General features: G+C 46.6%; 1 protein-coding gene across 1 annotated transcript in view; it reads right to left on the reverse strand.

Annotated features, from left to right (window-relative positions):
• Positions 1-16,849, reverse strand: part of SLC16A3 (solute carrier family 16 member 3) — a 118,561-nt gene that overhangs the window by 56,802 nt on the left and 44,910 nt on the right. Inside the window, exon 2 of the mRNA XM_078653760.1 lies at positions 177-420. Within this exon, the coding sequence (XP_078509886.1) occupies positions 177-399 (223 nt within the window). The 5' untranslated portion in view covers positions 400-420. The remainder of the gene's footprint in view (positions 1-176; positions 421-16,849) is intronic.

Here is a 16,849-nt window from a genome sequence, read left to right on the forward strand (position 1 = left end):
CTAGAGAGGATTTATTTCTGTGGGTATGCAATGGTAATGTGTAACATTTAGCGAGCTTAAGATGTATTTACTATTGAGCCTGTGTTCTCAACAAGTTTGCAAGGCTAGTTTCTGTATTCTAAGAACGGATTTACAGAATTTGGTCCTCATGTTAATCCATTCTTTGCTAGACAGACCTGTTCCATAAAGCATTGCCAACAGGATGGAGGAGATCCAGGCTGTGTCGCTGTATCCAACACCGAACTCCCGAATGAGCTCTTTGAAGAAGACACTGACGGCTTTTGGGAAGGCATAGGAAAATCCAGTAATGACAAATCCTCCAAAGAGGACAGCCCACCCCCAACCTCCGTCAGGGGCTTTCACGGCCGGAGCACCATCATCCACCACTGCCCCTCCCATGGTACCACCAGGCTTGGCTCACTGAAAGAGAGACAAAGAAAGAGAAAAAGGCAGAGGGAAGGAAGAGAGAGAGGGGAAATATTACAAGTCAGTTGATAATAGACGAATATGGCCAAAAACAATCTGTTTGTGCTCCCCCCCCCTTCACCTTGGTGTTTGGCTATTTCAATTTATAGTATTAGTATGCAATATTATGACATTATCAATATTGATGGCAAGGGAAGCAACAACTAGAGGAGTTTAGGGGAATTAATTTAAAGGGAGTGGAATGGAAATCGAGGAGACAGGGTGATGGGGTAAAATTAGAGTAGAGGGAAGACAATTAGATACAAAGAGGAAAGAAGCACTGCTAAAGCTAAACATTTTAGATTTGTATAGTCACACATTTTTGGGAATGCACTATTGATACCTTAGCTAGACTCAAGGACATTTGATAAGTAGGGCTGTTAGGCCTTCAACACGCTAAGATAGTGAAAGTCCCGTAATAATGAAATGCTGGGCAAACACAATCTTTCTGGTAAACATATTGGTTGGGCTTTATTGACATTTGGTCCCTCATATTGGGCGGCCTTTAAATTCTGAGGGGCCCGGTAACAGCAGACATCGGCCTCATTGGAATTGTGAGAACCATGGCAAAAGTACTGCACATCTCTTTATGTTTTCCTGGGGATTTTGGTTGCTGAAATAGCTGATATAACTGTGTGAAAGTTTAGGGAAAATTAAAAATTATCATGGGACTCGGACCCGGAATTATCAATTCCATCAGTAACTCCTTATTTCTTAGTGGACCCTCAGGGTCGAATGTGTCATGGGTTAGTTTTCCCTGCTCCCAAAGGTACCAGTATCTCCGGTATCTTAACTGGATTTAGAAAAATCCAATTCATTTACCGGACCACACATAAAGAGGACCTCATTAAGGAAAAGTGAGGTCATTTTTGTAAGTAAATATTAGATTGGATGTTAAATAGCAGCACCTGGGACCATGAATTGAAGTGCATTTCAGAACTGCTTTTCTCCCTACTAAGAGAGTGTCTCCTGCTCAAGTATTTGGACTAAAGCATTAAGAGGCGACATCATCACTGTGATGCCCACTTCCCCCTCATCATGGTGACTTAGGCACACAGGGAAGATGGGGAGCTGTTGGCGGGAGGGAGTGAGACTAGAAAGTGGAGGAGAGAGAGAGCAGGGGAGATGAGTAAAGGGGAGTGAGTGGTGGGAGAAAGAATGGGGTAAGAAGGACATGAATGGAGAGAGGTGCAAGAAAGAGAGCAGATAGGGAGACGGGTCTGGGAGCAGAGGAAATGGAGACAGGTTCAGAGTGAGAAAAGATGGGCAAAAAAGAAGTAGAATAGACAACAGTATACTCAATGTAGACATTTCTTGTATTATTTAAATAACATAAAAATGTAATTTCTCTGAGAAAGTTAAAACAAAGGACAGTCTTTACATGTCATTCACAGTTTGTAATAAAATTAGCAGTAGATTCATAACAATTTGTGTAATAAAGGAACAAGGTACACAGTTCATACATAATGTTATCTGTTGTCTTAGTATAGAGGGAGCCACAAAAACAAGAAACTGATATATGAATTATTACAATACCATTTCACCCACATGGTCATGCACCATCATAACAATTCTTTATTTTAAATAAGCTAGGAGTTCTCCTTCAATCTTATCTTACAGCATTCAACAAAGGTAATTTCCCTCCTCCTCATAGTGCAATGTTAAAAATAAACAAGCATTGGCATAGCCAATATGGCTCACATTTGGGACCTTCTAAGTGTTTGGTTTTCCAGCACTATATCCTTGGTACAACAACATCAACTGTTGCATGGCTAAACACTTATAAGGTCCCAAAGGTGAGACCTATTGGCTATGCCAATGCTGGTTTTACTTGCAGTTTATAACTTAAAGTTATGATATAGAACAGTGAGGTCTGGTGCCCCTAGGAACTCTCCAGTATGTGGTGGATACCACGATTCAGCAGCCCTGTCTCCTACATTCTACTCAAGATCAAATTATGCAGTGCAGTGACCACTGCTGCATTGGATTATAAAAAGATAGAAACATCTTCTGGTTCTATAAAAATGGCAGAATATCACCATTGTAACAACTGCTACCCTCTATTATCCACACAGATCTTGTGGACATGATGTACAAGGGTATCATTTAAAGGTAGCCAGGTGTTGCAAACGCAATTCATGTTTCTCGCCTCTCTTCATTAACCCAATGAATGCCTAAAATCAAGTTACCTTCGGAGTTGCTAAACTCTTGTGAGAGGGACACAGGTAATTTTGTAACCCAAAGGCCTCCTTACAAAACAAGAAAGAAAGTGATGCAGGGCATTCTGTGAACTAATAAACAATGGGCCGTGCCTCATTTAGGGGTGATATGCACCAGTCAAACCCTAAGCCTACTTGTGTGCCATTCATCCTGCACGCACGTAGGCTTGCAAGAGCAGTTAAGTGTGTGCTCTTTTCAGATGCCTCCTGCCTTTGCCGTTATATTTAGCCCTTTGATCCATCTCCCATTGGCTGCCAAGCAACCTGGGCAGTGGACAGAGTCTTATAAATGCTTCCCAAGTAGCTTTTATGCCACAACAGGAAGTAGAGGTAAGCAGCCACCTCCGGCATCTGGGGATATAGAGGATGGAGCTACAAAGAAATGGGATATAAGAGAAAGGGCCTGGCATCACTGGAGGCAACCATACACTGATAGCACATCTGTCAGTCAGAGGCGCATCCCTTGTATGCTGGGTAGACACCCAAAACCTAAAGGCAGCATGCAACACATAGGTGGGCAGCATGCTCCTCCCTGTGCCAGAAGCTAGAGCTTCTGTCGCCCCCCTGTGCAAGAGAGGAGGTTGCACAAAAAAGAGAGAATTAGGGGTGTTTAGTTAAAGCTGCCTCAGCTCCTTGCACAGCAGGCAGAACAGTTCCAGGGCTGAGGCTGGGGCAGGTCGGCCACAACCCGTGGGCAGGCCGGCCCACCTGCTGTCTCCTTAAAACAGGCTACTTTGGAGTGAGGACGTGTGAAAGGAGAGACAGGGAGGATGGGGGAAGATGGCGTGCGTCAGTAGACGAAATGAGCACACGAAGCATCAGCAGCGGGCTGCGCATGTGTTTCATAGGGGGAAGGTGGGACGGGGAGAGGCCAATGCAGCGAGTAAACAGGAGCAGAGTGAGCCTGCTGGAGTAAATAACGCTGCAACAGCCTGTTGGGAAGAGGAGCCTGTAAGACCTCCAGCAGCTGCAGTCCTCACACCATGGAGATACTGAATGTTGGCTCCTCTCCTATTGTATTTCCAAATAAAAAATCATTTAATAAACAGAAAAAATACCAAGCCCCAGAAAAGGAAAAGAAGGAGGGACAAGGTAGATGGTGAACACAGAACACGGGAAGGGGTGGGAGCAAATGCAGCATGGACAATGGGTAGCGCGTGCCCTTGGAGATAGGAGCAGATCTTAGATATGCAAGAAACGGTGCGGGACCATTGAAGGCAAAACAAGTGCTCTGCACTTTTCAAGCCTCGTGCTTCCGCTGGCATCCACCTTGCGGGAGCGAGCAGCGGCGCGCAGGCCATCTATTTTCAATTAGCAGGCGTGCTGCTGCTCACTACCGCAAGGTGGATGCCAGCCCAGCACAAGCACGAGTGCTTGAAAAGTGAAGACAAATTCCTAAAGGTCATCTCCTAGCAGAGCGCATGCGCGTGGCCTAGGCGAGACCTAAAAAGGGAGCGAATAATGTTTGAGAGTAAGATCATTATATCACGTTCTTTATAACTTTACTTGCTTATACTTTTTAGCCAATACGTCTATCCCTAGACAAATTAGAGGGGTACCCTTAGCTTGAAGACTTTGATGAATGGCAGCACTTTCAGCCTCTGAAATTCAATTTAACTGTTAGTAAACCAGAGATAATCTTTCTAACCCTTTTTTACCTGCCATTTATTACCACGGTACCAGATACTTATTCCTCAGTAACAACTTCAAATGTACTGATGATAAGCCTTCAAAATCAAAATACCATGTAAATAGTCTTTTGTTTTTAGGCAGATCTTAAGTATATGTTTGTCTTGGACTGTCTAACAAGTAGCTTATTAGTCTTTGAATATCAAGTTATGTCTCTAGCTCACCACTTTGGTGCAACTTTAGTTCACCACATATCTGCATATAAGTAGATCTCAGTTTGGTGATCTTTGATTCTAGGGAGGAAAGAGGCTACCAAAGATAGATACTCAGGCAAATTACTCAAATACAGTTTAAAATTAAGAGCTGTGTAAACTCACCCTGGCCATAATCTCTCTAAATGTCAACTTTATGACTCATGGATCTGTCACTTGTATTTTGATCTTCCACAAGTTTCAGGTCCATAACTTCATTATTAAATTGATCACTGCCTTATCAAGTTGCCAAATAAAGAATTTAATCTATAATATCAGTTGAAAAGGAATTTTGAGATCTGCAGTGCCGAAAAGGATACTGTGTTCGTCACTTTTTATACCATCCCTTGTGAACCTGGATAGAATCATAAATTCATCAATAATGTAATACTGCTTGTGATTCCTGCTTGTTCCTCTCTGAGTAGGTTGGTTGCTTCTACCCTGTAGATTTTGCCTAAATAACCTTCCAAACATTTTATCAGGGATCTCGGTTTTCTATGTCCCCTACTTATGTAAAGGAAAAATTATACTACACTTCCAGGAGGCTGGGTAGCTCCCGACAAAGAGATCAGATTAGAGAGGAGCATTAAACAGGCTGTCCAACACCCGATAGTCTGTTTTGATGAACAATCTGACTCATTTACTGTTGGAGAATTTGGTTAACCAGTCACTTTTTCATCGCACAAGGATACAAGGGATTGGCTGGAGTTCAGTTTCTTGAGGTTGTATCATAAGTTGTAGATAAAGTGCAAACTGGCTCGAATACTTCTCCAATTTGCACTCTGATATTACTAAATCTACTACCCACTCTTTTTTTCATTTTTTATTGTAATTCTTGGCATTTATCCCCACTGTGAATGTTTAATTTCCTTATTTAGGCAACTAAAACCCTATAGTGTTTTTGGAAATAATTTAAATAAGCCATATTTTCTAGTGCAGTCGTCCTCCAGTTAGTTTCTTTGGTTTCTTCATATTAGATATAAACTGTGCACACTCTCTATAAACTCATGGATAGAATGATGGCATTCTGATGTAGATCAGTGGGTACATTTTTCTTTGCCAATTAGATATACACATCAGGTTCACAAAAACGGATAAGCAATCTTCTATACTCTTAATTGGGTGAATAACTTTAGTAAATGCATCCAAAGAATCAATTGGAAGAATGATTTGAAAATATTGCCTTAATTCCAATGTCCATTCTTACTCTAAATTAATATCAACCATCCAATTTTATGATTAGGAGGAGTCATGTGTAAATTATTCAGATCATTGTCAGAGTGCTTGCTAACCCGCAGTTCTTTGCAGATATATGTATGTATATATAATGCAGTGCCATTCTCTGTGATGTAATCTAAAACAGTACAGCAGTTATTCCTTGAAAGTTTGCATTTGCTTAAATATTATCTGCAGCATGACCATTCAATGTCAGAACCTGGCCTTTTACACGGTATGCCGATCTTTGGTATCTTGTTCATGGGTTACATGCTGAGCTTGCCCAGATTTAATCAGTGTGTACAAACTGTCAACAGTTAAGTATTTACTACAATGAAAATAATTTTGCCTCTCCCCACATCTTCACGCAAGCCCTTTTTTAACTTGCCAGCATGCATTCAATATCACTAACTTCGATCTAAAAGATAGGGCCTGCTTTAATTAGACATACATTTCTATTGTACATAATGTTCCCGGGTCTAAAAACCTTAAGCCAGAAATCATCGAGCGACTATTTGTAGGATGGCAACGAGTAATTGAGCTCTTATCAACAAGAATTGGCAAAGTGAAGTGGTGTAGAGTGGAGTGACATATAGTGGACAGGTGTAGAGTGGAGTTGAGTGACGTAGAGTGGAGTGGAGTGGGATAGAGTGAAGTGATGTAGAGTGGCTTGACGTATAGTAGAGTGGTATGGGGTAGCATAGAGCAGAGTGTGGTGGCACAGAATGGACTGGCGTAGAGTACAGTGGCATGAAGTACAGTGGCATAGAGTGGAGCAGAGTGGCATAGAGTAAAGTGACATAGTGTGGGTTGGAATGCAGTAGAGTGGCATGGAGTAGAGTGGCGTGGAGTGGCATGGAGCAGAGTGGCATAAAATAGAGTGTAGTGGCATAGAGTAGAGTGCTGTGGAGTGGCATAGAGTAAAGTGGCATAAAGTGGAGTAGCATAGAGTAGACAGACGTACAGTAGAATGGAACGGCGTAGAGTAGAGTGGCATAGTGCTTAGAAAGGAATGGAGTGACATAGAGTGAGGTGATGTTGAGTAGAGTAGCATAGAGAAGAGTGGAGTAGAGTAGCGTACAGCAGAGTGAAGTGGGGTAAAATAGACTGGCAAAGAGCAGAACGGCATGGGGGGAAGATGAGTAGATTGGCATGGAGTAGAGTGGAGTGGTGTACTTCTCATCCAATAAGGTTATCCCCAGGCAAATTATAGAGTGGCCACCTTAGCTTAAAGACCTTGATGAATAGCTACACGTTCATGGTCTGAAAATCAAATTAAATCTTAATAAACTAGAGATAATCTTTCTAACCGTTTTTATGTGACATTTATTACCATGGTACCAGATCCCTCAGTAACAACTTTAAATGTTCTGATGATAAACCTTATAAATACCATTCAAATGGTCTTTTTTCAAAGCAGATCCTTACTATATGTTTGTATTGGAAAGTCTAACAAGTAGCTTATTAGTATACGAATATCAACCTTAGTTATATGTCTCTTTTGTACTAATTTGGATCAACTTTGGTTCACCACGTCATCTGCATATAATAGGATCTCAGTGTGGTGATCTTTGATTGAAGGGAAGTTAAGAGGCTACCAAAGATAAATACTCAGGCAAATTCCTCAAATACAGTCTAAAATGAGGAGTCGTGTAAATTCATCTCTCCATAATACTTTTGAAATGTCAACTTTGTGACTCAAGGATCCTTCACTTTTACTTTGCTCCTCCACAATTTTAAGGGTTGTAACTTCATTATTTAATTTAGTTCTGTCTTATCAAGTCACCAAATCTACAATTTCATCTATAATATGCCTCTTACTATACTGGCATACGATGATGTCCTGAAATGCCTGGGCACCATCAATCCCAGCTAACATTTTGTCAGTAAGTCTCTAAAACACATTTGCTGATGAGGCCAAGCCGAACAGTAATCTCAGAAATGTATATGTTTCAAATGGTGTCTTAAAGGTGGTAAGATCATGTGACTCTGGTGGTAAAGGGATCTGATGATATGCTGACCTCAAATCTTGACCCTCTGAGCCGGTCACTCCACGCACCGCGCTCACTCCTCCGTGTGTGAGCCCAGGCTGCCCCCGAGTGCCGCCGCTGCCCGCAGCTGTGCCCCTGGTTCCTGCCGAGGGCCGCCGCTGCCTGCAGCTGTGCTCCTGGCCCCCGACCGCTGCTGCTTGCGCTGCCTTGTATTGTAATTTTTCCTGTTTCTCGTTCCGCTTTGTGTGCTGATCCTGCTTTATATTTCTTTTGTTTTTTCTGTGATTGTACCCCCTCCCTGTGGTATTTAGTATTTCTTAGTTCATTACCTTTGTCCCCTGTTGCCCCTTCTTGCGCTCAGCCCCTGCCGCGTTTTCCCGCCACCTCCCCGCTCCCCGCCGCTGCCCCCCTGCGGCCCCGCCCCCTTCCCTCAGCCGCCCTTCCCATTCGCCGCCCCGCTCCCGCCTCCCAGCTGCTCCTCCCTCCCACTGGACCATATAGGACAGAGGGGGCGCGGTGGTGAGTAGTGACCTCTGACCCTCTGGGCCGGTCACCCCACGCACCGCGCTCACTCCTTCGTGTGTGAGCCCAGGCTGCCCCCGAGTGCCGCCGCTGCCCGCAGCTATGCCCCTGGTTCCCGCCGAGGGCCGCCGCTGCCTGCAGCTGTGCTCCTGGCCCCCGACCGCTGCTGCTTGCGCTGCCTTGTATTGTAATTTTTCCTGTTTCTCGTTCCGCTTTGTGTGCTGATCCTGCTTTGTATTTCTTTTGTTTTTTCTGTGATTGTACCCCCTCCCTGTGGTATTTAGTATTTCTTAGTTCATTACCTTTGTCCCCTGTTGCCCCTTCTTGCGCTCAGCCCCTGCCGCGTTTTCCCGCCACCTCCCCGCTCCCGCCCCCCTGCGGCTCCGCCCCCTTCCCTCGGCCGCTCTTCCCATTCGCCGCCCCGCTCCCGCCCCCGCCTCCCAGCTGCTCCTCCCTCGCTCCGCCCCCCCCACTCTCCACATATGGCAGAGTGGCAAACGCGCAGCGGGCGCGCCAAAGGTAAGCCCGTCTGCATCCGTCCGCGCCTGGCCCGCGCCCAGCGCCAGAACCCCTGGCCCCCGCAGATACCAGCCCACCCGCCGGACCTACGACGCCACCGAACTCAACGCACTCAACACTGGCCGGATCCCGGGATGCTACCGTGCCACCCCGAGACGCACCCACGGACCCTTCAGCTGCCACTTCTGCAAGTTCACCTGCATCCGGACTTGCACTGCACCAGCACCCACAAAGCCGACCACCAGCAACAACCATCTGAAGTGCATCCTGCTCAACACCCGCTCCGTCCACAGGCACGCCGTGGAGCTCTGGAACCTGCTCGACACTACATCACCAGACGTCGCCTTCCTCACGGAAACCTGGATGAACGCCTCCTCAGCACCGGACATCGCCATCGCCATCCCGGACGGATACAAGATCACCCGGAGGGACCGCGGCAATCAGACCGGAGGAGGCATCGCCATCATCCACAGGAACACCATCCGCATCACGACCAACACCGACGACACCCTCACAACCGCCGAACACCTGCACTTCCAGATCCACACCGACCCCAAGACCACCCTCAGAGGCACCCTCATCTACAGACCCCCGGGACCTCGCACACAATTCAGCGAAGACATCACCGACTTCATCAGCCCGCACGCCCTCCCCTCGGGGACCTCAACTTCCACCTGGAAAAAGGGGTGGTTGGGGAGCTATTGAAATACAGACCCGGTTTTCTCCTAATCCAAATCGCAGCAGCACCAGTCTCAAGAACTCCAAACTGACTCTACAGGGCGCTTTCTCACCGTCCAAAGCTAAAACGGCCGTCAGGATTTCCCTGTTATTTCCTTCTTGGGAAGGTATAAAAAAAAAAATAAAAAAAAAAAAAAAACCAACGACCGCAACACCACCACCCTGCTGGACAACCTCGCCAGCCTCGGACTCAAGCAGCTGGTGACTACCCCCACCCACCAAGCCGGACACACACTCGACCCCGTCTTCTCATCCAGCAAGGACATCGCCTTCAGCCACGCCACCGGACTCTACTGGACGGACCACATCTGCGTCCACTTCAGCTTCAGAAAGAACACGATCCACCACCACCAGCTACAGGTTGCACGCAGAAGCTGGAACAAGATCACAGCCGACCAGCTCGCCGCATCCCTGAGCCAGGACCCCCCCGCCAGCTCAGCGAACTCTAGCCAGGCCGCCAACAACCTCACGAAATGGATCAGCAACTGCGCAGACGACCTCGCCCCTCTGAGGACCCCGCCTAACAGACCCGGCAGTAAGAAAGCTCCAGGGTTCACCGACGAACTCAAAAGCTCCAAGAAGAACTGCCGAGCGCTCGGGAGAGCCTGGCGCAGAGACCCGACTCCAGACAACATGACCACCCTCAAGCTCGCCACTCGAAAACACCACCAACTGATCCACACCACCAAGAAAAACGCATTCAAGGAACGACTGGACAACAACGCACACAACAGCAAGGAACTCTTCAACATCGTCAAAGAGCTCGCCAACCCCAGCGCCGGAAACAACGACATCACCCCATCACAAGACCTCTGCAACTCCCTCGCCTCCTACTTCCACAAGAAGATCGCAGACATACACAACAGCTTCATCACACAGCCAGCGCACCCCACGACCGCACCTGCACCCCCCACCACCACCCTCCGCGCCTGGAACCTGATCGACACCGAAGAAACCCAACGCATGATGAACTCCATCCACTCCGGATCTCCAACCGACCCCTGCCCTCACCACGTCTTCAACAAGGCCGACGCTGTCATCGCACCCCACCTACGGAACATCATCAACACCTCCTTCGACACCGCTACCTCCCCAGAGAGCTGGAAACACGCCAAACTCAGCGCTCTACTGAAGAAACCATCAGCGGACCCCACCGAACTCAAAAACTACCGCCCCATCTCACTCCTCCCGTTTCCGGCCAAAGTCATCGAGAAGACCGTCAACAAGCAGCTGGCCGCCTTCCTCGAGACGAACGGATCCCTCGACCTCTCGCAGTCCGGCTTCCGGGCCAACCACAGCACCGAGACCGCCCTCATCGCAGCCACCGATGACATCCGAGCCCTGCTCGACACAGGGGAAACTACGGCCCTCATCCTCCTGGACCTCTCCGCGGCATTCGACACCGTCTGCCACCGCACCCTAGTGCAGCGACTAAGCAACGTCGGAATCCAAGAGAAGGCACTAGAATGGATCATCTCCTTCCTCGCCGGAAGGACACAGAGAGTCCGCCTCCCTCCGTTCAGATCCGAGGCCCCCGAAGTCATCTGCGGCGTACCACAAGGATCATCACTCAGCCCCACCCTCTTCAACGTCTAAATGAGCCCCCTTGCCGCCATCGCACGCCAACACAACCTCAACATCATCACTTACGCCGACGACACCCAGCTGATCCTCTCCCTCACCAACGACCCCGCCACCGCCAGAGCCAACCTACACGAAGGGATGACAGACGTAGCCGAGTGGATGATGAACAGCCGCCTGAAACTGAACTCAGACAAGACGGAAGTCCTCATCCTGGGCCCCTCACCCTCCGCCTGGGACGACTCCTGGTGGCCCCCCGCCCTGGGCAGCGCACCCAAACCAACAGACCACGCACGTAACCTGGGCTTCATTCTGGACTCCTCCCTCTCCATGAACAGACAAGTCAACGCCGTCTCCTCGTCGTGCTTCAACATCCTGCGCATGCTACGTAAGATCTTCCGGTGGATCCCCACCGAGACCAGGAAGACGGTCACCCAGGCCCTCGTCACCAGCCGACTGGACTACGGCAACTCCCTCTACGCCGGAACCACTGCCAAACTCCAGAAGAGACTCCAGCGGATCCAGAACGCCTCAGCAAGACTCATCCTCGACATCCCCTGACACAGCCACATCTCCGGTCACCTGAGAGACCTGCACTGGCTCCTGGTCAACAAGAGAATCACCTTCCGTCTCCTCACCCACGCACACAAAGCCTTACACAACCAAGGCCCAAGATACCTCAACAGCCGCCTCAACTTCTATACTCCCACACGCCAGCTTCGTTCGACCAGCCACGCCCTCGCCACCATCCCCCGCATCCGAAGAGCCACCACAGGAGGAAGGTCCTTCTCCTATCCGGCCGCCAAGACTTGGAACTCCCTCCCGACCCACCTCCGCCTGACCCAAGACCACCTCGCCTTCAGGAAGCAGCTCAAGACCTGGCTGTTCGAGCAGTAGCGGACCCCCCCCCCCCCAAGCGCCTTGAGACCCTCCGGGTGAGTAGTGCGCTTTATAAATGCATTGATTGATTGATTGATTGATTGATTGGCGACTGAAACCTTTTGCATCTCCATTGTTGGCTAGTAGATCCTGAATTTGTGGTAGTGGGTGGCAGTCCACCACCACTATATTTTTGTTAAGGGTGTGTAAATCAGAGCACAAACGAATATTTCCAGTCATTTTTTGGACTAACACAATGGGACTGACCCACTCCGAAAAATCTGTTGACATTATTACACCGTTTTCCATTGTCCAACAATTTCTCTAGATCCTCTCTCAAACTAAGTGGGACTGATCTAACTTTAAACAAAAATGGCTTTTTGTTTGAGCTTAATTAAATGCTCAACCATGGTAATATTTCCACTTTTCGTAGCAAACACTACTGGGTAACTTCCTGAAAGATTGTTCAGATCATCATCATGTGCTTCATTTATAAGAGCAACATATTAGGGAAGCATCCTAATTAAAGTAATTTGATAAACTACACTCAGCAACAAATCTTGCAAATTGGGGCCAACAACGTTTAAATAACGCACATCATAACCAAAAACCTGGGAATTGACTACACTCTGGAAACCTCACATAAACCCATTGCAGGATGCAAGTAAAGTGCTGGAAAGCGACACACTCATAGCGTTGATAGAGAAAGAAAAAAGGAACAGGGTCCTCTCTTAGAAGAAGCTAGAATATGACCTCAAGATCGCAGAAGGAAAACATAAATAACCATGGATTAAGATACACTTGGGAGAAATGAAAAAGATAAGAGGGCAAATGAATATGCTTCTAGTAAATATATCCGAAAAAGCTCTCATGGCATTACCCCAGAGCACATATTAATTTGTTAACAAAGCGCACACCTAACAAGCAAGATTGATGATGATGTACAAATAGGATAGAAAAAGAATTATGAATCTCTAGAATCAGGACAGTTGACAAGAGAAAATGAACACTCTTTAGACTTCTGCACCACACCATGCTCACAGGGGCCTGAATCACACATGCAACAAAAAACACAGATATGCAGAGAGAATGTTTGATGGCCCCACGAAGAGCAAGCGAAGGCCATAGGATAGATTGGCTCTGGGGATGGTGAGCTTCTCAGGAGAATTTTTAAAGATCTTTATAGGCCAAATCACCCACTTAACATAAGACTGAGCATGATACAGCGGTAACAGTTATTTCAAAACATTGGAAATGCATGGCCCTCTGTTCATGCTGCAGAACCATTTCCCTGTTAAATATTGACTATAAACAATAGATTAAAGTTCCAGCAACCCGGCTAGCAGCCGTCCTCCCAGAAATGATTCAAAGGGACCATCCAGGAGTCATTTGGGGCTATCGGAAATGTGATAATATGCAAATGGCTCACCTTCCCAAGAAGGAAATAACAGGGAAATCCTGACGGCCGTTTTAGCTTTGGACGGTGAGAAAGCGCCCTGTAGAGTCAGTTTGGAGTTCTTGAGACTGGTGCTGCTGCGATTTGGATTAGGAGAAAACCGGGTCTGTATTTCAATAGCTCCCCAACCACCCCAATAAGGCCGCTAGCCAGAATCCTGACTATTGATATCTTCCCGAGAAACTGAAGATCTCAAGAGGCAGCTTGTCTCTGCCATATTAGAGGGGATGGATTATGGACCTGTTAAAGTGATTGAATAAATTGTCCTGATTGCCTGGCACATGAATGTTATGCTGTGGCTTGCAAAATCGTGCAAAACGAATAAAATGATTATAAAAGAAAAAGAGGCCGCAGACAAGAGTATCTAAAGTCACAGATGCTATTTGCCGAGGCCATTCAGCCTCTAGTAGTCTCAGTAGCAACATGAGGAAATAAGTGGGTTAAATATTTTAGTATGTGACCAATAAAATCTCTCTATTTGATTATGACACGCTCTTGAGTCTGATGGATCAATAAATGTTGTTCTGCCTCTGTTAGGTCTGGTGGAGAGTTACTGTACAGCAACTGAGTACAAGTTAAAAGACTGAATTGCTGCTCATCCAGACAGAAGTAGACACAGAGGTTGGCTTGAGAGCGGCTCAATCATTCAAGATAAAAACACATTCTTTGAAATATCTAGGGGTACACCGTAAAACAACTAGCACAGCGCTATCTAAGGCCACATTAACCCCCTAGGATACAAGATCACGAGAGACTGCTAAAGGTGAAACACACAATATATATCCTGGTTGGGGAACACAATATATATGTAAATGTAAATGTAAATGTAGGTGTACTTATATAGCGCAAACCTGTCACCCAGAGGGCATCCTGGCGCTTGCTTAGGGAACCCGTCCTGGTATTCCCCTGTGAGAAACCCCGGCAGGGTGTCCACAAGGTGAAAGCCAGGCATCCCGCCGCGAGGGGCCGTAGTGGAGATTAAGCAAGCTATTGCCCAGAGTTGCAGAGTGTGACCCCGTGATTCGAGTAGGCACCGGAGCGAGAATTGTCGAGTCCGTGGAATTTTTGAGCCCGAGACCCGCCGAGGCAGGGAATCGAACCCTGGTCCACGGTCGATCTCAGCTTCCGGGTCTGCCGCCTCTAACCACTGAGCCACGCTTCTCCACACTATATCCTGGTTGGGGAGAATTAACGTGATCAAAATGGCATTGAAGGGGTGTCGCCGTGGCAGCATGAACAGAGACTTTCCTGCCGAGCTCTCGGCCAAAGACTCGGCCTCGAGGAAATATTACGTGACCTCTGACCCCCCACTTGGTCAGAAAGAGCCCCCGACACCATGTTAGGTATGTTATGTTAGGGATTTGTATAGCGCATGGCTGCCCAAGGGCTTCCCAGCGCTTAAGATTACTGTTTACATGCTCTATCCATAAGACGTCTACAAGGGGAACAGCAAAGTTTTGAGATGTTTCCTGAAAACGGTTTTGTTGGGTAGAGTTCTTATTTTATATGGGAGGGCATTCCACAACTTTGGTACCAGGTGGACAAATGATCTGCCCCCCAACCTGGCTCTTTTGGTACACGTAGTCCTGAGAAGCTGTTGCTGGGCTGATCTTAGATGCCTGGTCGGGATGTACCTGGACATCATTTGTCTCAGTTTTATTGGGCCTTTTTTGTTAACAGCTCTATATGCCAGGCATAGGGACTTAAACTTTATTCTTGTTTCAATAGGGAGCCAGTGTAGCTGTTTCAGTGCTTCTTTAGTCAAAGCGCGTTTAGGGATTTTTAGAAGGAGTCTTGCTGTCGCATTTTGTACTACCTGTAGTCTCTTTGTCACATATTTAGGCGCGCCTAAATAAAGTGAGTTACCATAGTCCAAGCGTGAGATTATAAGAGACTGGATGACCGTTTTTTCAGATGTTCCGGAATCACCTCAATAATCTTCCTTAGAGTTTTAAGCAGAGAAAAACATATTCTTGACAGTTTCCTGGATTGGCAATCCATTGTGAGTGAGTTCTCCATCCAGACCCCCAAGTTTTTTATAACTGATTTGGGTATAGGTGTGTTTCCCATACAAGGGGGCCACTGTGTCAGGGGTGCCTGGATAATGGATTTTCCTAATAGCATAATATCTGTTTTTTCGCCATTTAATTTCAGATGGCTATTGGGCATCCAAAATACCACTTTCTCCAGACAGTGACTCAGCTGCTGATTAGAATTATCTGTTAAGGAGACTATCAGCTGAGTGTCATCAGCATATGACACCACTGAGACACCATCTTCCTGTGCTATATTAGCCAGCTGTCGTACATAAATATTAAATAGGGTAGGACTAAGGGAACATCCCTGTGGGACGCCACATGTAATTGGGAGGTGGTCTAAAAAACAGTCCCCTTCCATCACTTGGAGGGACCTGTCTTTCAAAAAAGAAGCTAACCAGTTCATGGCAAAGCCCTGGACTCCTATTTCCCTTAGTCTGCCCATTAAAGTGGTATAATCTACGGTGTCAAATGCAGCACTGAGGTCTAACAAAAGGATAGCAGCAGAACCACCCTTTAGCTCATCTGTGACCACCAATAGTGCTGATTCTGTACTATGGGAGGCATGAAAACCCATCTGTATTGGATGCAGTATTTCATTAGTTTCCAGAAAGTTAGTTAAGATATTGTTTACATGCGTTTCTAAAAGTTTGCTAATAAATGGCGAAAGTGAGATAGGGCGTAGATTGCTAAAGACAGTAGGGTCCTAATTGGCTTTTTTTTTGTAAAGGCCTAACAATGGCGTGCTTCCAAGCTTTTGGGACCGAAGCTGTTTCTAATGATAGGTTGGGCAATTCCATTATTGAGGGTAAAATGGTCTCCAGTGCTTTAGCTAAAATCTGGGGGGGCTGGGTCGATAGGTGAACCAGATTTAGTATGTTTTATAAGATTCCGAACGTCTTTTTCCTCAAGTCTGGGGAAATTAGCTAATTTTGGGAGGGATAGAGGTCCTTCCACCTCTGTGACTGTATCAGAGTTCAAGTCCCTATCCTTTGGGAATTGGTCATGTATTTCTATAACTTTTTATGGAAAAAGGTAGCTATGTCATTACACCTTTCGACTGAGACCGGGTGGGTTTTTGTATTTTCATGAGGGTTAGTTAGAGTTATAACCACTCTGAATAGTTCTCTTCAGGAATTAGCTGATTGCGAGATTTTTTCTTCATAGAATTTAGCTTGCGCACTCTTCATATCAATATGATAGGTGGTAATTAGCAGCTTGTATCTAGATTTTAAAGCTGGATCATAGTTCTTCCTCCATAGTCTCTCCAGTTTCTTATATTGTTTTTTTAATTCCAAGACCTGTTCATTATACCATGGTGCTCTTCTAAGGAATGTTTTATTGTAAT

This window comes from Lissotriton helveticus, chromosome 7 (assembly GCF_964261635.1).
Source record: "Lissotriton helveticus chromosome 7, aLisHel1.1, whole genome shotgun sequence".
NCBI classification, from domain to species: Eukaryota; Metazoa; Chordata; class Amphibia; order Caudata; family Salamandridae; genus Lissotriton; species Lissotriton helveticus.